The 24,121-nt window shown below is 29.8% G+C and overlaps 3 protein-coding genes across 3 annotated transcripts in view; 2 read left to right on the forward strand and 1 right to left on the reverse strand.

Moving 5' to 3' along the window:
- LOC107161476 (ras-related protein Rap-2b-like) overlaps positions 1 to 24,121 on the reverse strand; it is a 113,991-nt gene that overhangs the window by 88,843 nt on the left and 1,027 nt on the right. The window contains exon 2 of the mRNA XM_089225179.1: positions 21,178 to 21,296. Coding sequence (XP_089081305.1) covers positions 21,178 to 21,287 — 110 coding nt within the window. The 5' untranslated portion in view covers positions 21,288 to 21,296. The remainder of the gene's footprint in view (positions 1 to 21,177; positions 21,297 to 24,121) is intronic.
- On the forward strand, positions 1,834 to 3,947 carry LOC107161494 (uncharacterized). The gene is made up of 3 exons (XM_015507922.2): positions 1,834 to 1,990; positions 3,301 to 3,424; positions 3,564 to 3,947. Exons 1-3 carry the CDS (start codon positions 1,970 to 1,972, stop codon positions 3,836 to 3,838), a joined length of 420 nt encoding a protein of 139 aa, XP_015363408.1. The 5' UTR covers positions 1,834 to 1,969; the 3' UTR covers positions 3,839 to 3,947.
- Positions 13,019 to 20,868, forward strand: LOC107161492 (uncharacterized). The gene is made up of 3 exons (XM_015507921.2): positions 13,019 to 13,230; positions 13,444 to 13,555; positions 20,104 to 20,868. Exons 1-3 carry the CDS (start codon positions 13,210 to 13,212, stop codon positions 20,571 to 20,573), a joined length of 603 nt encoding a protein of 200 aa, XP_015363407.2. The 5' UTR covers positions 13,019 to 13,209; the 3' UTR covers positions 20,574 to 20,868.

Here is a 24,121-nt window from a genome sequence, read left to right on the forward strand (position 1 = left end):
GATTACAACTGATAGACATTTGGTTAGGTTATTTTAATACGTAGGTACATAATTGAGAAAAAATACTAAGATCAAAAATATGATACCTATGCTATGTAATCGAATGTAGAATACATAAGCTGACTTTTTTAAATTGTTAAATAAATATGCTTTGTTTTTTTTTGTAAATACATTTTTTTATTCAATCTGTTTCAAAAAAAAAAAAAAAGAACAATAAGAATAACTGATGGTAAAGCTAAAATAAATAAAAAAGACATATTGGACAGACTGCAGAAGCCTCCCAGCGGAGGTACTACGACAATAAATATGTAGATTTTAATATTTATATTTTAATAATGATTTTTTGATTTCTATACAGTTTTGAGATTAATAATAGTTTCATATATTTTATTTAACAAAAACCATAATGCTGGAAGTTGACATTACTGCGAAAAAATATACTGTAGATAACGGGTAACTAAATCAGGTGTAAATAATTTATTGTTTACTACTGACACACATGGTGAAAAATATTTGCTTATTTAAAAAAAAAATGTTAAGTATCTTCATGAGCACACGAATCGAATAAATGTTTGCATTTATTTATTTTACTTGTTGATTTGGATCGTAAAAACGTATCCGTTTGTATAAATTAAAATTAGTATGCTATATATTATTAATATTAATATTAATACAGCATAAAATTAGCCAATTTAGCCGTTTAAGAGGAATAATTTTCCATTTAAAAAAAAAAAAAAAATTTGCTCCAATCAATTTCCAATATATTATTTGTTAATTACGTATGCAGTTCGTCGTTAAAATAAAAATAATTATATTATTAAATACATCATCATATTCGTTATATAAGAAGATCAAAATATGTGCTAATATAATAAAATCTTATTAATGTATACAGGGTGATATTTTTAACTTGCTCACTGTATTGGTTGGTTATGTTCAAATTATGCATATATTCAAGTTTTGATTTTTAAATTTTTAAATCTATTCGAAGACTTCCGAATCTTTGAGATTTTCGTTCCACTTAAGGATGATCGTATGATAATACAAACTTCTGTTTTTCAAATAATGAACCCACCTTTTTAATTTTAGTTATTAATTAGATATTATTTTATCTAAATAAAAATTCAGACGAAAAGTTTATTTTAAATTATATAACTTGGTATTCGAACAATAAAATATGTATGGTAATGGTTAAGTAGATAATGTGAGACGGATTTGAAAAAGTTAGTAATTACTATTTATCTATCAATGTAAATTATTTATAAAAGTATCTAAGCATAATGAAATGCTACAACTATTATAACACATATAGCTTGTGTTGTATAAAACTATTGTACCTATATGAACATTTTATAGTAACTCAGAAACTACTCTTTAGAATTTTCAAAAAAATCATCTGCTTAATAATTTTCAGTAAAAAGTGGGTTTTCATTTAAAAATAGAAGTTTGTATCACCACACAACACTCTTTGAATGGAACAAAAATATCAACATTTTGAAAATATAATCTTAAACTAATTAATTTGAATATTGAGTGATAAAAAATCTTAAAAATCAAAAATTTGAATAAATATACTATTGAAAGAAAATTAAGGGTGAACATAATTAAATAAATCACCCAGTATAATAATATTATACTTGACTGTTTTTTTTTTTTTTTATTTAAAACAAATACCAATTAAATAATTTACCAGAATTTTGGCGTATAAACCTGTATGTATTTGCGTAATTTGACTATATTAATATAAATTATGCAAAAAAAAAAATGTATGGTTAAGTTTTAATAGTTTATGTTGCTAAGACAGCCTCCCACGTCACATGTATTAAATTTTAATTTTAAATTCGAGCGTATAAAAGACCCCAACGACCGACATCGGCATCACAACACATCCCGAGTTCACATCGACAATCACGGATTGAAAATTTCACATCAGTCGTAGACGACGCAAAAAGAAAACACGAAAACAGAAATGGCTTCATTCAAGTATTTAGTAAGTCAAACACATTTTTATTTCATGAATTCAAATAAAATCATAATTAAACTTCGTATAAATCGTTTCTTCAAATCCGTAAGCCCTGCAAGTTGTTTTCGTATAAATGTATAAAATACAAAATATTCGTTCCACGCGTCTCGTTTGTCGTCTCACGATTCTTCGATCGGTGTCTATATTTTATATCGAAATGAAAATAGCGTGTCAAATTCGATAACTTTATATACTACCTATATAGTATATTATTATATCTGCGTATTATTCCTAAGATTTTCGGAGCTGACGAGTCGGATGGTATTTGTGGGTATCGCTGGAACAATATTGTAATGTGCTACGGCGATAAGTTTATATTTATTTTTATCGTTTGATTTTTACGGACAATACCTATATATCGAATCATCGCACTGCGATAACATCCATATAGGTGTTCATTTGAGAACAATATTATTTTTTTCGGTCACGGTCCAAGTTTAAAGTACAATTATTAGCATACAATAGTTAGAAGATAGAAATATTACAAAACAATTAATATGAAATCGGTTATACACTGAACTTTTATGTAGAAGCAAAATTAAATAAAATAATAATAATAATAGGTAAGAATATATGTATATATATTTTATTAAAGACGAAAATCAATTACAGTATTAACTATTAACAGAATTTCCATTCATTAATATGGTGTTAATTAGGAATAATAATAACATATTCTATCTAAGGGTACTATGTAGAATATAAAGTTCACTCGGCAATCATATACAATTATTATTATTACGATCGTGGACGTAAACACCTATATCTACTCATTATAATATATATATATATTATACCGAAAACCTTGAATGGAAAATTCAGAAAACTTTTCTATTGGCACCTAAAATAATATAATAAAACTCTGAACCGCAAACGTGTATACATACGAGTATAATATGGTTAAGCTAAAACGACAGTAGACGAATTTTGCGGTTTGCAGTTACCTATATATAATACATAATATGGTATTACGATACGTGCCTGGCGAGACACGTTTTCGTAAATCTAGTCGCAAAGGAAACTCTCGGAATTAATTTCCCAAATCCATTATTTTTCCGTTCGTGAGAGCTCGTCCCCAAAATGGATCTCCACGAAAATTTCGCCGCGATTCTGCGCTGCAGCCATACCATATTATGTGGGTACTCTGCAAATGGGTCAATTTAAAACCGTTAAAGACTATTATAATGTATAATATAATAAGATATTATAATATGATTTTTAGATCATCGTGTCAATATCGATCGGTTTTAATTTTAACATTTTTTTTTTTCACACAGATATTCGTCGCCATGGTCGCCCTCAGCGTGTACTCCGCTGTCGCCGAAGAAGCGCCAAAACCCGAAGAACAAATGGTCGCTGAAGCTTCCAGAGTAAAGAAATACGCTTACATCGGCGGTTCGCGTAAGTATAATAAAATTTCATAATTATTACAGAAGTCCGTCAGTGTTGTATTATCGCTGTTTGTCGGACATCTGTTGAAAATTTGAATTTAAATCATATATCGGTCGTTTTTAAGAACAATTTTTTTTGTTATTCTTAGCTTTGGCCTATTCCTCTTCAGTATACCCGTACAGCGCTTACTCGGCTTACCCGTACAGCACGTACTCGGCTTACCCGTACAGCACGTACTCGGCTTACCCGTACAGCACGTACTCGGCTTACCCGTACTCGTACTCAGCATACAACCGTTACCCGTACTCGTACCCGGCTGCAGCATACCAAACAGCTTACTCGAGTTACTGGCCGTTCAAATACGAGTCAACAAAGGCTTACTACCCAACTTACAAGCATACCTACCCATTTTATCACTACTGAACACGATTTTCTGATATCGACTATCCAATCGGCCGGCAACAAACGTAGTTTTTAAGATTATTTTATAAGATTATTTTATCAATAAAATTGTTATCTTTTTTTCGAAAAATCCACAACGAGTAATTTTATGTACATTTCATCTTTTTCCTTAGTATACCTACATCATATAATAATATATAGTTTCAGCTGTAGTATATAATATATTACAGACCAATGCAGTGGTGTCGACAAACATTACAACTGTTAGACTATCTATAGCTATAGATATTGTCTATTTAATATGTTCAACACCACGTAGTTGTTGTACTACAAAAGATCATACAGTGTTGAAATTTATATTATCCCTACACTAACACCGTAAGATATAATGATAAAAGTAATATTAGAAATAATGTAAAATATGTTTTAAATTTAATGGAAAAAAAATATTTTCTCATTCGTCAAAAAACAAAATTTCATTAATACAACATAAAATTAGACATCTTAGCCATCTAAGAGGAATATAATTGCTTTTGGCTTTAAAAGAAAAATTTCGTTCCGAGCAGTTTCCGCAATACTACTATAGTATTCGTCAATTATGTTTGTCATTAAAATAAAAACAATCATATTATTATAAGTGCATCAACAAAGTCATCGTCATCGTTTTAATATAATATATGAAAAGATCGAAACATGTATGGATTTAATACAATTGTATTACTGTACATGGTAGTATTGTTATACTTGACTGCTTTTTGAAGTTAAAATTAATTACCAATAAAACAATTTTTCGTAATTGTGGCGTGAATATACATGTATTTATTTGCACAGCTTGGTCGTTATTATTATATATCATGCTAAAAAATATATATTCTTCTTCTTTGGTAAACTCGGCCACTAGGACCATCCCGACCAGAGCCGTATTTAGGGGGGAGCTACAGGGTACTGTTGCTCCGGGCGGCTGAGTAGGAGAGGGGGGGCTAATTTTTTTATAATTTAAATTTGTATTTTGTATAATGAGGCGTATTTTTTTGTTGCCCCTTGGTGTCGAATTCCTAAATACGGCCCTGATCCCGACATACAATCTTGCCTCCAATTTTCTCTATTCGATACCTGTATCCTCTAGTCTACACCTTCTGTTAACGCTTTCACATCATTCTTCATAAGTTCTCCCATCTCAGATTTCGTCGGTCTTTCCCCAGTAAGGTTTTCTTCTAATACTATGCGTATGAGTGATTTTTGGCTACAACAAGCATACCTAGCCCATAGCAATCTTTTGTTCTGTATTGTTTCGAGTATACTGGGTTTATGGAAGAACATTTCTAATTCATTGCTTTTTCTTATTATCCATTCACCACTTAGCATATCATTTACTGGTCCAAAAATCTTTTGCAGAATTTTTCTTTCCAGATTTAAGAGTTTATTTCTTTCATCAATTTTCCTTAATGGCCATGTCTCAGCTTCATAAGTAATTACAGGTCATATTAATGTTGTGAATAATTGTATTTTTAAATTCTTTGAAAGTGATCTTGATCCTAATAATTTTGCAATACCATAGAGGCATTTATTTCTATTTCAATTTCATTTCACTCTGAAGTATAAACTCTAGGTATTTGAATTGTTTTGTTCTTTTGAAATGTTAATTGTTGGTGTTAAGAGTTGGATATAGTCTTATGGTATATCGTCTTCTTACTATAATATTTTTAGTTTTGTAATCATTAATCTGAAGTCCAACTTTCAGTGCTGCTTTTTCCAACCGATTTAATAAGGATTTTAGTCTGTCTTGCGATTCATCCATGATTACCAAATCATCTACGTACGCCAGCAGTCCTATGGACGATTCATGGAATTTAACTCCTTGAAGTGTAATATTTAGCTCCCTTATCACTTTCTCTACTACTATATTAAATAAGATTGATGAAATAGCGGCCCCCTATCTTAAAACCAATTTAACTAATATTGGGTCAGTAGAAGTATTTCCAACTTTCTTTGACAAATGTTTCCAAAATGCTTATCTCACCAGCTTGATAATTCTCTCTGCCGTATGCTATCATACGCCTTCTTATAAAATCTATGAAAAGAATATAACGTATTTCACTAGAGAAATCCTAAGTTTTTTAATGTATTTGTCTTAAAATTAATATATAGCCTATGGTAATTGCCAATAACTTGTTCCGATTTTTCTTTTATTCTTGATAAATGATAATATGCAATTTAAAAAAATGTTATAAGCCACATTTAAGGGAGCTATGCTACAATAATTATTGTAGTCTTGTTTACTTCCTTTTTATGTATTTTTTGTATTTTTATGTATTTTTATGTATTAAATCACCACTGTCTTCCACTCTTCATGCCTTTTTTCTGTTGTTCGGACCTCATGAATTACCTTCCATAACTAAAATACCATTTCTTCTCCCCCTTTCTTTAGAAGCTCCGACTGAATATCATCTTCTTCAGGAGATTTATTGTTTTTAGTATCTTTATCTGAGATTTTATTTCTTTCAAGGTCGGTTCTTCACAATCTTGTGGTTCTCAGATTCCCTGGTTAAAATAGAAGATGTCATTCGATTCTTCACAGTTCAATAACTTTTAAAATTAATCACCCCCATATCTTTACCAAATCTTCATTTGTGGTTATCAAGGAGCCATCATTATCCCTTAGAAATATTTCTTTCATTTTGTATCCACCTCTGATAATTAAACCTTAATAGTTTTTGTTGCTTAATGCAGCCTCTAGCGACCTGTGCATTAAATTTACATTGTCTTCAATAAAATTGGTTAGGTAATTTTATTTTTTTTTCTTAGTAAATTCAATTTCATTTTTAATTAAAAATGTTATCCAAAGAATAAGTTTTAAAACGCCGTCATATTTATGCCAATATATAGAGATTCTTTGTTGGTAATCTTTCTAATGTTTTCAAAGTTTAAAATCTTTGTTTTTTCTTTATCAACTTTAAATTAAAGCCATTAAATCTTGGCGTTCTACCTGTGGATACACTTTTAAGAAGGTATAAATATTAACCACACCGCATCATTATATTATTTATACACCTATACCTACTGCAGTTGTCTGGTCTTAAATAAATTATAAAATATATATTTATATATATATATATATACCTACGAATAGATCATAAAAGTTGATGGTGCACAAATCAATTAATCAATTTTGTATATATCAAGGCGTTAAATCGATATCTTTTATTCGTTTTAATTTACAATAGATGCATATATTATACGCCTCGCTATTATTTATGACTGCAGAGTACCGTACCTAAAATTAGTTTTTAATTCATTTTTTTTTTACACAATGCTCTATAATAGAGATATTAATATAACCGTACATAACGTTACATTGTTTGTGTTGAACCGTTTAAAGTTTATACAAATCGATGTTTCATAGCGTTGACTCGCGAGCGTAATAGTTTGTACAAGAAAATAATTATAAGGACAGAGTTATATGCCTTTAGATATTATATTAATTGTTAGTTACTTTTTTTTTTTATTAAATTAAAGTGTTTCTGACATACAAGGTCATCGAACTTATTGATATAATAAAGAATTTTTAACATCATTAAGTTGTTAAGCGTAAATTAATTACAATTATTAGTTACTGTAATAATATTATTTACGAGTAATATATACTGAAATTATTAAAACTTATTTAAGAAAATAAATAAATATATATTTATGGGCATAGTTTGCAGGTTGTCGGAGAGTTAGGAGAATATCTAGTATCATCACAATACCCATGACTACTGAAGGTTAAAATTCATATCATATTATATTATAATATATTATTAATATTATATCCTTCTATTACTACAGTCTCGCATGATTGTAATTTGTGATCCAGTCACTTATACTTCTATTTACAAAGCACCATATATTATATTATTTGTGGGTGGATTATGAATGTGTGCGTGTGTCAGATTTTATGTTTTGATTTACAACCCCCCATCATTTTTCAGCAATGCTATATTGTTTATGACTAGATTTCAAGAGCTCCAGTACAGTGAATATAGAAATTTATGTTTCCCAGGCATTGATTATATTTAAAAATATTATTAGGAAAGGGTAGAAAATAATTTTTATACATTTTAACTTAACCTATTTTTATACCATCAAGCTTGAAACAAAGTATGAATAGTAATATCAGCGATTCACAAGACGTGTTTATACCATCATTTAATCCTTTAATAATGCGCTTTTATTCAAATTATGATTTTTGGTATTTTCAAGTATACTTAAAATCTATAATTTTGTATAGGTACTTAGATTTTTTTCTATACCATTTAAAAAGAGGCTTGTGGCAATCCAAAATTTTTATTTATAAGAACCACCCATTTTTATTGTAAATTATTAAATATTACGTTATTTTTTTTTTTGAAAACGTTGTTGTTATAAATATAAAAAAATTCTAACGAACAATTTTTGAATTATTAAACTTCATGTAGGTGCTTACTAAGGACAACAACCCTTAACAATAGTTGTACTCCAAATATGTTATTTATTTAATATTTATTTTAATAAAATTGTTGTACTCGAATAATTTTTAGAAACATAAAGTGATAATATTATACTAATGTTAATTATTCTGATTTTAAACTCATTATAGCTAAACTCCCCAAATCTGCACATGTGGTCTTTAACATTTAGGAATTTAATAAACTATACTCGTTCTAGTTTAATTTTACATTATAAACGTACACTGACATAACACAAAATCTGATAAAAAAATATTGTAAAAAAGGATAGTTTGAAAATTAAAATAATAATTTATTTGTATCGGTGCGGGAAAATCTTCGAATATCACACAAGAAAACCTATGTAGGTATTCGATTAAAATATATAGTGTCTAATTTTTAAACATTTATAGCCATTAATCATTATATAGGTACCTATACATAAAATTTGCCGAAATCAAAATTTAAATTAATTCACTAGGTATCAAAAGAAAACACGAGAGTGACCGCACGCTTGCAGAGAATCATCCTATGCGTTACGCGTGTTTATTATATGTTTGTAACGATAACATAAATATACATGTCACAGTAAATCAAATTAGCCACCGGCATGGAAACTTATTTTTTGTTCCGCAAAATTTCTACCAAAGATATGATTAGAGTTAGTATCCCTTCATGGAGTTTTATTAACTTCGCACCGCATAATATGATAAAATAATATAACAACGATATTACCTATCATAGTCTGAGTCGTAGCTTATGAATAATATACCTTTGCAGCACGCAAATCATCATGATATTCAAAATTCTACTTCGAGTTTACGACGTCAGAGATTATATTAATAATATTATAGTGCGTTTATTCAACAAAAATATTGATACCTCACAAGTTATACCAAGGTAACGCCTAAACCTGTTGCACTCAAATACAATATAATAATATACTTACCGTTTCACGGGAACACATTGTTATTACTTATATTTTATACGCACCACGTACGCATCTTTTGTTATAATAATGAAGCTTGTGACACTGACATTGTTATATATATATTATGATATTATTATAGGTACACGGAGCTATCTATATTTACGAATACATTGCTTGCGATAAATGGCAAGTAAGTACTTACTATTTTTATTACTATTATCTTCTATATAATATAATGCGATTACAATTTACAATATCACATACCGTTTATTTGAATGCAACTATAATTTAGAGGCACCGATCAATGTGGGATCAAAAGGGTGAGGTTTATTTAGTGGGAACTAAATTTGACTTTTCCAACTAAGCCTATCTGTAATTTACCAAATTTAAATTAAATTAAAACGTTCATGACGTCATTTGTACTATATTACTATATTATTTTTTACGACAGGCTAAGATTGTTAAGGTATTGTTTTGATTACCTTAATTCGTAGTAAGTAATCAAAATATCTAGAAGGAAATTAATTTTTGACCATCTGCTATAATTAATATTATTATGTTTATCGTGTGAGAAAATATTTTTATCAAATTAATGAAAGAGATATCTTTAATATTGAAATTTCGTAGCCCCCTCTTCAATAATCATTGGATAATAATATTGCCCTCTAGTAAAAAATCTTGTGTTACCGCTAATATTACATGAACTTAATTTTTTTTCGTATATTCTAAGAATTTGTAGATCATATTTAATGGAATATTTCAAGGTTTTTTAATGCATGATTGCGCGTCGTTCGTTAAGTTTTTGAAGGACATAAGCCTAGATAGAAATGTTCATAAAAAAAACTATTTATCGTAATTATTATTTTTATAATATAGTGTATTTGGTTTTTTAGGATTGATTATCTGTGTAAAATTGTAAAAATACTACAATATGACAATAAGTAATGATATCCCTTCAAAATTATTTTGGTCATTACTACTTAACCACTGAACTTATAACTTTAAAACATTAAATACTACATATATTAATTACTATATTTGATCAATAGGTAGCCGATTGTGAATCAATATAATTAAAAAATTATATTCTGTTTCCAAATTTAAAATTAAATATATTGGACATGGATTGTTATAAACTAAAACCACAATAGCAAAATTTTATAAAAATTCAATATTTTGGTAATCATATAACGATATAAATATTTTTGACATAGAAATAATGTTTGTAACTTTCTATATAGATTTACCCGTTCAATAGCTTCAATATATAATTAAAAATTCGAAAAACTTTAATGATAATTCCACGAGAAGTAAGTTCGATATAACATCGTGAGTATTCAAAATGATTATTTTGACTAGCTCGTACAATCAATATTTTTAAATATAATATGGAGTTGCCCGTAAAAAACCTTCTGAATGAAAATTAAAAACTTACAATTTATTTGTTGTTTTTTTTTTATAGACTACCATAAAGAGACTAAATGTGTCAATGTACAAATTATTATAAATGCTAGTAAATTAAAGAAACAATTATTAAAACTCGCTCAGAACATAACAATAATATGTTGTTTTGTTCATATTACGAATTAATTCAAACTTAATCGAAATTATTAAAATGTAAATGCACTATGCACGAGAAGGATGATAAATAATATTATACACAATACACATAAATGTGCCAACGTGAATTATTTTTCTCATAAACTAACTTTAGAGTTATTCATTACTTACCAGCGCGTCTTTCCGTAGTAGGGGAACTCCAAAAGTTTTCCATTACTTTTTTAGCGTTAGCGTTTGGAAATCGGATAGGAACGAAACGATAGTTTAAAAGTTAGTTAATTTTGAATACGATTCTAGAGAAAACTCATCAGCACACACGTTTTTATCAAAGATCTATTTTCGTTTTACTATTCTGTTTTGGGAATCAATATTATACTCATCAATACACCACTATACTTACAATTGAACATTAATTATTATATTTTATTTGAGAAAAAAAATTTAAATACATTTCGAATATTGGGCGGTGTTTTTCAATACCCGAAATTTACAACAAATATAACTCAGGATACGTATATAATATATTTAAAGTTCAGACCGCACAGAGTGTAATAATTAATATATTATTATATAACAGTTAATCAAAAAGTATAAACAAGATATAATAGGTACCTATAATAATGTTCTCAACTATACAATGTCATGTCTACAAAGATAGGTGCACAAAGCCCAATTCCTCATGAAGAAATACGTTTATTGTGTCACATACACTATAATGACGATGGGTATTTTCGTATACAGTTATACATAAATATTCATTTAAAATACAATAGATCACGTTACGATATTCCATCAGATAGAATGAATCCCAGCCATCTATGTATATGACTTGCCGGTTGCATGTTTTATGTCACACATGCAGTGCGTTTTTGTAATTCGAATATAACGCAGTTTAAATATACCCAACTGATTCTCTAGGTCCCTCGAAGATACATACAAGCCGTGGATTCTACTAAACTAACTATTATAGTATTAGTATGTTAAGCACTTCAATCTCGGTTTATATGACGCATAATATATAATATGACCACTCAAGGCCGTAGTTAGGCACTGGAAAGAGGGCATTTGCCAGGGGTGCTATTTCATCGAGTGGCAGTCTTAAATCAAGTATTATAATTAACAAAAAAAAAAAAAAAAAAATGAAGAGAAAGAGCGTTTATTATTTTTAAACAATGCGCATTTTATAGCAATGGGAAAAAATTGGATGAGGGGGCGCAAATTTAGTTTTCTGCCAAAAACGATTCAAGTATACTTGCTACGGTCCTGTGACCACTTTACAGGGCCAGAAAGAAGAGTAAAAGACAAACAATTTAATTAGTACAAAATCACATCGTTAATGAATTATTTAAAAAAATATTCTTAGTCGATCGCAGAAACAATTGAATCGTACATGAATTACTTAACGTTAACAACCTCTGCATAATGGTTCTCTTGCATATTTTATACTTAAATATTAATAAAAACTATGAGTGGCGTGTGATGTGCATCGCTATTCGCTATTGTGCTATTCACCTGCAGCAAAACGGTTGACTAACCTGTATGCGCTGAGTAGACGGTGCAATAATATTATTATAGTCGAATTATGATGTTTATAATTTATTATTATTATTATTATTATTATTATTATTATTATTACATACCTACTTAAATAATGTCTTATGAATTATGATTAATGTCACGTCATTCCGAAGTAATAACTACAGCTTACTGCCTTAATAGTGTGCGCAATTCGAAAATACGCGATCCGTCGATACGATTTAATATTATATACGATATAGGTAAGTACCGAAGTTGTATCATATTATTATGATTTCCAGCAGTTTTCAGAGTGCAATGCAGTCCCCTGAGTGTATAATATAATAATATTTAATGTACCTACACATAAATCGCTTATTATGACAATAATGATAATAACGATAATCTGCAGCAGTCGGTGACCTTAACCACAGTCTGAAAAAAAATTAACGAAAAAACAAAAACAAATAGGTACAAACGCAAAGAGGCAATTAAAATAATTATAATCGTTACGTCCAAGGATAAGACGCCGCACTCCCGAATTTCCGCGCCGTGATAAGCGATATCGGCGATAACGATTATAAGTCCATAATATAGTAATAGCATCTATATACAGTGTACTTCAGAAGCATTGCCACCGGCTTTTCGCGTAACAGACGTAAAAAACGAATGTCATTAGGGAAAAAGAAGAACATGACACGCCAGCAATATATAAGGACCTACCGTTTGCCGATGTCAAATCATTCGTTTCGCATCCCTCGGTCCAAGTGGTCCAAACCATAAAAGTTTTGTTCGTTATTAGCAGTACCTACCGATAGTAAAATAATTACCTATATCCGTTTTTATTCGCGTCCAATTTACGAGACAAACGAACGACTCGTTTAACAACAACTCATCGGCAACTATATACATCGTACAAAATGGCATTTTGCAAATTAACGGTAAGTAAATACAAAATGTGTGACGGAAAAATCCTATTGTTGCAGGCAGCATATTTTTTCATAACAACAATATAACATATAATAATATACACAATAATATTCTCGAGATGAACATAAAGCTGTTTTTCTATAATCCCTGCAATAATAGACGTCTATCAGACTCGCGAATAATCACTTCATTTTATTTTTTATTTATTTATTTTTTTTGCCAAGTTTTGTTTTGCCTTGCTCATTGTGTCGGTCTTCGCCGAAAAGGATGCACCGAAAACGGCCACCGAAAACGAGAGGGTGAAGAAAGCTGTAATAATCCCACCACCTGCTTCAGGTACGTTTGTATATATGCTTATATATAGTGTTATACTGTTATAGATGTATGGTTAGGATTATGTTTACGACCCAAACAAATATTCTTAAAAAAAACTCGTGGAAATAAAACTTAAAAAAAGTATTTAATTTAAAATACGTTATATAGATATGTTTTTGAATTAATGAAATTAATTTGATTTTTGGTTTACACAACGAATACAATAATTTATATAAAAAAAGTTATTGTTTAAGCAGTGAGTAAATTTACGTGCTTGTCTCCAGCTCCACCCAATTAACTATTTACAATTTTTTTTCGTACAATTGCATTCCTATTAATTCCTATAGGCAATAATATAAGTATCAGTATTATAGAACCCAAAAAATCTTAATAATAGGTATATTTCGTAAAAATATTATGCATTTAATTGTTATTTTTCTCTCAGACTTTGAATTCATTTCCCAAAACTCGTTCTTTATAATAAAATCGAATTAAACGGACGAGTGTGTAGGATCGAAAGAACAATAAATAAACGAAAAATGTATAAGTATATTAATAATTCCTAACCATCATAATATTATTATAGGTAGGTAGGTACTATAACTTATTCACTCATTACAACTTTCCCTGTTGGTAGGTATATGTGTAAATTATAATAATTTTATATGCGCCCGATTATTAAGTTCAACCACAGTTCAGCGTTAAAGGAGTAAATCACAGGCGACTGCTACCTACCTTTCAAATCAGATTAAAGTCTCAAACTTTACACTATTAAATACACGATTCAAATAATTTGCCTGCAATGTTTGAAAGTCAAATAACGGCGGTTTATAATTCGTTCTACTGTGAAAACAGATGAACACTATGTTGGTTAATATAATAATAATTATAAGCAAAGCCATTTTATCGGGTATTGGACTACAAAATCAATAAAGTCAGTATGCGTAGTCAGACTACGATTTATATCATATATATATGTATACAGGGTGATTCTTATTTCAAAAACACTCATTATTTAAAAAGTATTGACTTTTTTCAATTTTTTTTTTCAAAATTGTAGATTTACACTCTTATTGAATTGTTTATTTTTTTTATTTTTCACCCTAATATTTATTAAATAAACCAGTATCAACTTTTGATTTTCAAATGGTTACCTATACTTAAATTTTCATAAATTAATAAATCTATTTTTTTTTTATTAATTATTACGTTAAAATTTCGAATTTAGCGCTAGTAGTTTATGAGTTATAGGTATTTAAAGTTTAGATTGGCAGAGTGGAGTGGTACGGGGTTATCCTGCAAAATGTTTGTCCACTACTCCGCTTGTCTAAACTTTAAATACTTATAACTCATAAACTACTCGTCCTGAATTCGATTTTTATGTATCAACATTTTTAGAAAAATATTCTGCTTTGGAATATGAAATTAAAAAACTATGTTGCCGTTCAAAAAAGTAAAAAATTTAAAAATATAATTTTTTAATAAAAGCGTTGATTTTTTAACAACTTGACACTATGTAAAAAAATATTTTGAAAAAAATCAATTCTTTTATAAATAATGAGTGTTGTTTGATAAAAGAATCACCCTGTATATATATATATAATATATTTAGTGCATAATTCCCGTGTTATACTCGTATGTTTGCTCATTTCTGGTCGGATTGTTGAAATATGTAATTTATTTTCATCGGTGCACACAGTCTTCGTAGTTTTCCGGTTAACATTTTTAGTAAATATTGATACCATATATAGGTATTATGGTCATTTTTATTATTTATTCGCGTAGCTAATAATAACTTTAATACTAATATAACAAAATAATTGAAAACGCAGTTTTAACGGACATTAAATGTAAAAAAAGGCGGATAAGTCGTGGATGCCGCTCTGCTGTACAGTAGGTTACAAGTGGGTTACTGTAATGGAGTGAATTAAATTTGAATCCAATGATATTATATCATATTGTATACGAAAAACGATTCTGAGTGAAGAAGGTTTATCTGTCTAGGATATATTATAGATTATTAAAAACTTTCAAATCTTAGATTTAAAAAGAAATTTTTTATGAATTTCTAGTTTAATATAATTTGCGAATTTTCGTGATTTTCGTGATTTTTACATAACATGTTGTCAAAATTCAAACTTTGAATGCTTGTAAAAAAAAATTAAGACTACACATTCCATTTATTTTTCAATTGCTATTGTAAAAATAAAATAGGAGCCATGTATTAAATTTTCAAATCTTAGATATAAAAGGAAAATGTTTTATGAATTTCTAGCATAAAATAATTTATGAATTTTCGTGATTTTTACGTATGTTGTCAAATTCAAACTTTGAATGCTTGTAAAAAAAAAAAATTATGACTTTGAATTTATTTTATTTTTCAACTTATATTGTTAAAATGTGTTAGTAGCCTTGTATTAAATTTTCAAGGTTTTCAAGCTAACAAATACATTTTTATCGATATTCATTTAAAAAAAAATAATAATGATTGAAAATTTCAAATGCCTATGAATAGTTCAACTTAAGTCGAACATTTTTGAAAATTGCATGGTGAAAATAGAATATACTTATATAAACATTCGGTGAAAATTTCATGTATCTATGGTCATTTGTTTTAGAGTTACATCAAAAGCCAAAATCACTTTTGTCGAAAAATGAGTGTGCGTACAATTTCCCGTTTTTCCGTTAATTTTTAGTTTGTTTTTCTCGATTATTTAGAAAAGAATTAAGAATTTTTCACTTTTGACCCCCCCCCCCCAAATTACCAACTAGATTCACTTTCTGATCGAACGAAGTACTGAAGTCAAAAATCGAAGCACTTTTACTGACCCAAAACGTGATGACTGATGACAGACACACACACAAAAAAAAAAAACACACACATCATGATAAAATCAATACATCCATCGCTCCGCTCTGAATCTAAAATGAATGCCATAAATGAAAACTATACTAAATGTTTTTTAGACGATTTTTCATTATAAAATATGAAAACAGTAAAGTAATCATAAGTTAAAATAATGATTGTAATATACTAATATGTATGTCTATGTATTAATAAATCACCAATTGAAATCTATCTTCAGCAAAACGCTTTTTGATCAGATGAAATAAATAGCTAATAGGCTTATACATGATGAAATCTCTTATACGTTCACATACCTATTTTGTATTGAAAATATAGAATAAAATTTTAAAATGTTCTGAAGGTAAATTAAAACTTGCAATTATTATAGTCTTACAAGCCACTCGACGTCATTCGCGTTTTCAATTTACGCGATTGGTATTCGTGATATTATATGTATTTTTATTTTAGACATCATCACGTAAAACGTTTTATACATAAATAATATATACGAAAAATAAAAAAACTAAAATCTTCGGAAGAGAATAAAAATTGTCTTTTCTTGTTAAACATAATGTAAATTGTACGACAAGATACAATTATATAATATATAATAATATACGAGTATTGTGTTTCGTTTTACGAATAAAAAAAAAAACGTAACAATTTTTTTCTTTCTTTAAAGAAACATTAAAAATTTTAGCGCTCACTAAAAAAAAAAAAAACGATAAACTATATGCATGGTAAATACACGGTGATAGAACACTATTCGCGCTTGAGATGACATTATAATATATCAAAATGCACGTCTAGTTTAAGCGATGATAATAATAATAATAATAGTAATAATAATAATAATAATAATAATATAAAAAAAACGCATGGCATGGCTCATCAAGTGATATATTATAATATTATATGTATATAAATATTAATTTACTACCCGGGAACGTTGTAAAGTGAATAAAAATGTTAATGCTGGCGGTCAGGAGGAGTTGAAGTAGTGGCGTGGCGCCTCGTTTGCGACGGTTTTGAGGAAATGAATCACACTTTAATCGCGTAGAAATAATAATATTATTGTATTATCACGTCGTTTCGTCGTGTCGGAAATACGAGTTGTAGCGAAAAATGAGCACACGAGTGTACGACGGAAATGACAGAAACTAATTAACGAAACCAAAAACGCGTTTTCCATCATTTCATCGACACTACTATTGTTCTGTCCAAAATCGTCGCGATTTTGGGTTGACGTTTCGCTCGGCCTTCGATCGGGAGGTTCAACTGCAACGATGACGTCATGACTGCGATTACAATTTTTTTCACGCGGAAAACGTTTATAAAACGATCCTCTCTAATTAATAAGTGTGAGGGATGTGGATACCGATTATCTAAATATACAAAATATTATAAAATTAAATATGTATAAAAGTATAATATCGTCATCGCTTCGTCTAAAAACAACGACGATCATAAATTATACTATTATAGACTTATAGTGCTTTTTTTTTCGTCCGCTTTTCATTTTCAATATGACATTCTGCTGAAGATAATATTTTAAAACCTAACTGACGTTTATAATACGCAACTGATACGAAAATCCTAGATGCCATATAATAATTAATTCACATATTATTGTATTAATCCACGACTCACGAGATTTTAACATGATCGGTATTTTTACGTCGTCGATAAAAAAATATCAATTGTGTGATTGGAAAATACGCCCCAATAGTGGGGTAGGTAGTAAAATCAAAACTGGGATGATTTATTTCTTTCACGTCCACGCATGACGTTTTTTAAGGACCGCTCATACAAACATACAGTATTCTTAAAACTCATTATAACTACGCTACCCTTAAATTAGATTTGTATGTATCAAAACACTTAGTAAAATATTCTTCTTTGAATAATGCAATTAAAACTGTGTATTGGCATTCAAAAGTTTAAAAATTTAAAAATTTTAGAATAAAACATTGAAAAAATTTCACTTTTCAACCGACTTGAACCATCTGAATTTTTTTTTTTTCAAAAACATTGATATATTATACATTATCATTGATATAGAATACACATATTATTTGACATGATCGTGTACGTGTATGACTGTCCATTTCACCGGCCCGTGTGTACACATCAAAGGTACGCACATTGAAACTCGTCCCAGCGATGTTTATCGATTTAGATTTAAAAATGTGGAATCAATTTTAGGTATTTTTGGAATTTCGAAATTTCCAGATATGTATAAGTATTAAGTATACCTAGGTATTTCATACGTCCAATTTATTTTGTACCCACGTCAAATTTCCCGGAGTCACCGTTTTTATTGCCGGCGAGCAATTTTCCGAACGACTATTATGCGGTGCAGTCCACAGCGGTCGTAATAATATACAATAGCATCAGCCCCCAAAAACCTGCTCGACCTATTCCAGAAGATAAATAAGTCAAGACGATATAAGCATCACGCGTGCGTGCGGTTCACTAATCCGCTCAAGGCGAAATACGTCGCTCGAGTGTTTGCCGCCAATTTTTTTTTTTTTAGCGAAAAGTCTATAGTGAAATTCGGTGGAGTGGGTTTCGAAAGTGACGGGATAAAATATATATATGACTTGAATTCACGGCGGCAGGCGGGGTTATTCCCGGCAAATTTTAGTAGAATTAAAATAAAATCAAATTAAACTCGTGAGTGTATAGTGTTATATATACATCGCATATTATGTGCTTTTGCTGACATGATTCACGATCAAACCTATTTCTCTGCATTACGAACGACGCCGTGTACCGAGGCAGCGTCGTTCAGTCTGAAGTCTATACCTAAATACAGTGTTATGTAATAATATGATTGCCGCATAAATATTGTGTGCGGTATAATTGATAATAATGATATTTTGTCTAAAGAAATCAATGTATTTGACATTAGCATTATAAAATGTTTTTTTTTATTTCAAATCATAGTATTCACATTTTACGATCTATACAAACATGATGGTTCAATATATGTATTATTATATAATGAGTAAGTCTTATGAGACATTTTATTTTATGAAATTTATGTACTATTAAGAAGAACAGGAAGGCTCTCAACACCCGGCGCCCGAAAAATTATAGAATCCATAAAAATGAAAATAAATGAAAAAAATTTGTATATTAAATTGTAGTGATGATGAAAACCTATGGAAATTTCAAAAATGTATAAAAATTTCTAATTCTTCAGCCCTTATATTCTGTAAAGATATCAGTGGCATAATCATATGGTGGGGATATGGAGATATATCCTCCCCCGGAAACTTTTTTTTTTTATAACAATAATTAAATTCCCGTAAGCACTTGGCTTTAAAAAATTTTAAGATTTTAAAATAAGAAATAAGAACTCATGGACATAATCATGAATGAGATTTTTTTTAAACTATAGTGTAAAACTATGATACTTCAACAATTATAATATATATGACAAGGCTCATAGTTAAAACATAACTTTGAAAACCATTATTATACCATTTACCTCATCTAATTTATGATAACAAATTGATACAATACTATGATTTATGAAATTTAATGGTCAATGGGTGGGGTGGGGGGCATAGCCTAAACTAGTTTATAGTATAGATATAGTATATCTCGCACAAGATAATTCCAAATTACACCGCTCAAAGATATTATTAGGTAAACGGCCCCAGAAATATTTGAACGCTGAATTTAAAATAACGATTTGTTTCGTCATTTTTAGTGGCTGCCGCTTACGGATACTACGGCAGTCCTTACGGCAGTTTGTACGGCAGTCCATATAACACATTGTACGGCAGCCCTTACGGCCAAGCTTACGGTTATCCATACGGATCGCACCAGGGAAAGTACGATGACGGCAAGTACCACCATCATGCGGCCAAGTACGATGACGGCAAGTACCACCATCACGTTGGCAAGTACGACGACGGCAAGTACCACGCTGGCAAGTACGACAAGGCGACGGTGGCCACAGCAGTGTACAGCAAGCCCTATTCAACCGGACACGACGGGTACAACTACGGTTACAACGGTTACAACGGTTACAACGGTTACAACGGCTACAACGGTTACAACGGTTACAACAACGGATACAACTATGGTTACAACGGCGTATATCCGTACGCTCAGTATCCGTACAACATCCAATACTACAACAACCACCATCAAACTTCGTACCCGTACGTCTACTAGACCGACCTCTTCATCCGGACGATTTAGTTTCGACAGTTTTTTTTTTCTTCGATTCCACAAAACAGCAGTCTATTGTTACCAAGGCGCATAATAATATTATACCTACTCTTATATTATAATGATTATTCTCTGTACGATTTGCTTTATAAATGAAATAGAGTTTATTTTATTTATATAATTAATAATAATAATAATATTGTACTTAATGATAATATTACGCGTATGGCGTATTGTGTCGAAACTTGGATTATGTATGCCGTCAGATTTCAACACGAATAAACGTTTCAGACATTTACACTGTTATTATTAATTTGTTGTGATTATATGACACGCGAAACGCTCACAGGGACGATGGCGTCGAGGTTACGGTTGTTTCGTCATGATGCGACGAGATATTCTCTATAGCAGTGGTTCTCAAACTGTGCTTAGCGAATCCGTAGACATTAATTAAATTATTATTATTTTCTTAAAAAGACATTTCTAAATTTTTGGAGCACCGTAATTTTTTTTAAAGTGACATAATAAGGGCTGCACGAATAAAAAAGTTTGAGAACTGCTGCTCTATATAATATATTATATACATTTATAAAAAAAGAGTTCTTACCTAGTCATTGAGTTACTTGACGACAGTGTATCATCGCGGAAGAACGACGACGGCTGTAGGCTGAACCGCCGTTTAAATTGATGTTTCCCTTTGGCTCCGTCTCGAGGCATTGTCCGTTGCTGGGGAAAAAAAAATCGCATCACGTTATGAGGATAACAGTGATAATATGTATAATGTATAAGCGCTTACGATATAAAATAAGAACGTATCGGAAATATCGTCTCTGTACATAACGTCATGTACGATATTATTTGATTATACCTCAGTCTAAACACGATCAGAGCAAGCATTATTGTAACTCTACTTATAAACGTTAAAATATTATACCCCGATATGAATAAAAACAAAATTTGTTGTACGTAACATGTACGTATAAAATGTCATGAAAAAAAAAAATTAAAAACTCCATCAACCATATGAAAATATTAAAAAGAAATTCGTTTTTCTTTAACATCATAATATTATGCTATCCTAGTGTTGTACCCGTATTAAAACCAATATTTAATCAATTCATAAAAGGGGCAATCACCCCTATAAATACACCACTGGACAATTGGATAATAATTACAGGACTCATATGTATATACGAGTATTGGGTTCTCTACCGTGGCACATGGTGAATTTGCGTTCATCAGAACCAATTTTGTGTTATTGCCTATACAGTGTATAATATTAGTTGACTTGTAATCAAACTTAAATTTAAGAACATTATCCGTGGTTGTAGGATAGGCTTTAATAATTTTCAACCGAGTTATAAGCGTTTTTAAAATGCAACGTTTGACATACCTAGGTACTTAGGTATAAACTCAAAACACTTATAAATTATAACTCATAGTCACGACCCGCTGGACAATTTAAATATCGTTAAAAACCCTATACAAGCTTCACAGTAAAGGTTTCTTACTTTTAAATTTGCCGATAATACGTCAAAATTTTCACCCTCTCGTTTTAAACCCAATATACACAAAATGTATTCTGCTGAACGTAAATTCTATGCTCGAATGACAGATAAGCTGAGGGTGTGTGCGCGCACCATCACGCACGTAAAAATTCACAATTTCACGGATAACAGGTGTAATTCTCATCGTCGATCGTGTCGAATGACCTATATTTTCATTATGTATTAATTTTATGATTTATGAGGGAAAAATTATTTTCCCTACACGAACACATGTGAATCCGTGATGCACGTATTGAAATGTTGACGAAAAAAAAAAAAAACTGTGAAGAAAAAAAAATTAATTTATTCCGGCCGTGTAATAGATTCGGGCCGCCGTAATATCCGCACTAAAACTTGCAAGAGGGTTGTGGGTGGTCCGGAAAAATCCTATTAAAACGCGACGGGGAGCTCGCCCCGTGGCTACTTTTTAGACACTTAAAACTTACAATTAAAGAAATTCATGCTGTTCGCGCCTAAACTATTGTTTCGGTTTCCACGGCATACAATATAGATAATAATAATATTAGAGATAACAACAATAACTATATGACCGATCTTAATTCGGCGTACGCATAATATAATATCCGTATGTGTAGTGAATTAGATATATGTGTCATTACGTCAACTCCCTAAGTGTGCAATCGATAATCGATTTGTCCTTAGCGAGTATACTCTAATAAAGTGCCCAGAAATGTGTCCTGGATGTTTAAATTAATAAAATTGTTATCGTCATGTGCGTAGTAGAAAAATGCACTGGAAAAATATTATTCAAACCACGATCGACCGAACTCGGATTAAGCCCATTAAATGGTTATATTTGATATATACCAGATATTTGGTCGTGGCTCAATAGTAAAAAAAATACAGCCTTATCGAGGATTTTAAAATCACATGACGTTCGTGTCCCAGATCCTGCATGCCCACGACTTTATAATGTTTACTAACAATACGGTCGTTGTAAAATATATGCAGTAAAAAAGTGCCTAGATAAATAGTAAAATGTTCCAAAAAATCTGATTTGACAAGATAATTGATATGCCAGTCGTTCATAAAACATATAATAATATAAAAATATATTTAATAGATACATATACGAAACGCAAAATAAATGATGAATTACTTATAAATTAAATTTTAAAAAATAATGAAAACGTAAAATCATAATTTAATTGTATTATGCGTGATACTAGTGTTATTAATGAAATCATAAAAAATTTTGTTTTCGGTTTTCTTTTAAAATAATTTGTATGATAATAATATCAAAATAAATAACACTGTTAATGATTTTCGTCTCCCAAAAAAATTATAAATAATCGTTACCTGATTACAATTTTAATCTGGGCAAATTTACACTGTGTCCGCGATTCCCTATTTGTTTTAAACTCTGCACGAAAATTTCAATAAATGAAAAACATCAATTTTATACTCAGTCCGATAATTATCACTGATAAAATGTAAAATTAAATTATTCTATAACAAATTTCAAATTTGCATTCTTCTCAATTATGTGAAATTGAAAATATAACGGAATGATTTTTGGAGGACAATGATAATCACCCCATCGCACGTTGTGTCTGGGGGAGCGGGGCATATTATTTTGGAAAGCCTCATTTTTGGCCATAATATACCCTTCCCTTTTCGGCCAATATTTTTTTACCTACAACTGTATGAAAAAATTATAAAATAAAACAATAATTGGTAATTAACTGTTATAAACTGTTATAATACTATACATATTACATCAATCGAATAAAGATCAATATAATCTTATAATACCTGTGTTTCCAAAATGCCTTTAATCAAATATATTATTATATATTAAATGAGATGGAAACGATTAGGTATAGCATTCTCTAATCAAAAATTTAAATGAAATATAGTAATTGATATCTATTATATATATATTGTATATTTTATTTTTAGTTTGTATTTTTAATTAATGTGACAATGTTGCATAAAAGTTAGTAGGTAAAAACGTTCTCAATCGTGTTCTATCCATAATGG

This window comes from Diuraphis noxia, unplaced genomic scaffold, assembly GCF_037042655.1.
Source record: "Diuraphis noxia isolate RWA-SAM2 unplaced genomic scaffold, SU_Dnox_SAM2 contig0004, whole genome shotgun sequence".
Taxonomy (NCBI): Eukaryota; Metazoa; Arthropoda; class Insecta; order Hemiptera; family Aphididae; genus Diuraphis; species Diuraphis noxia.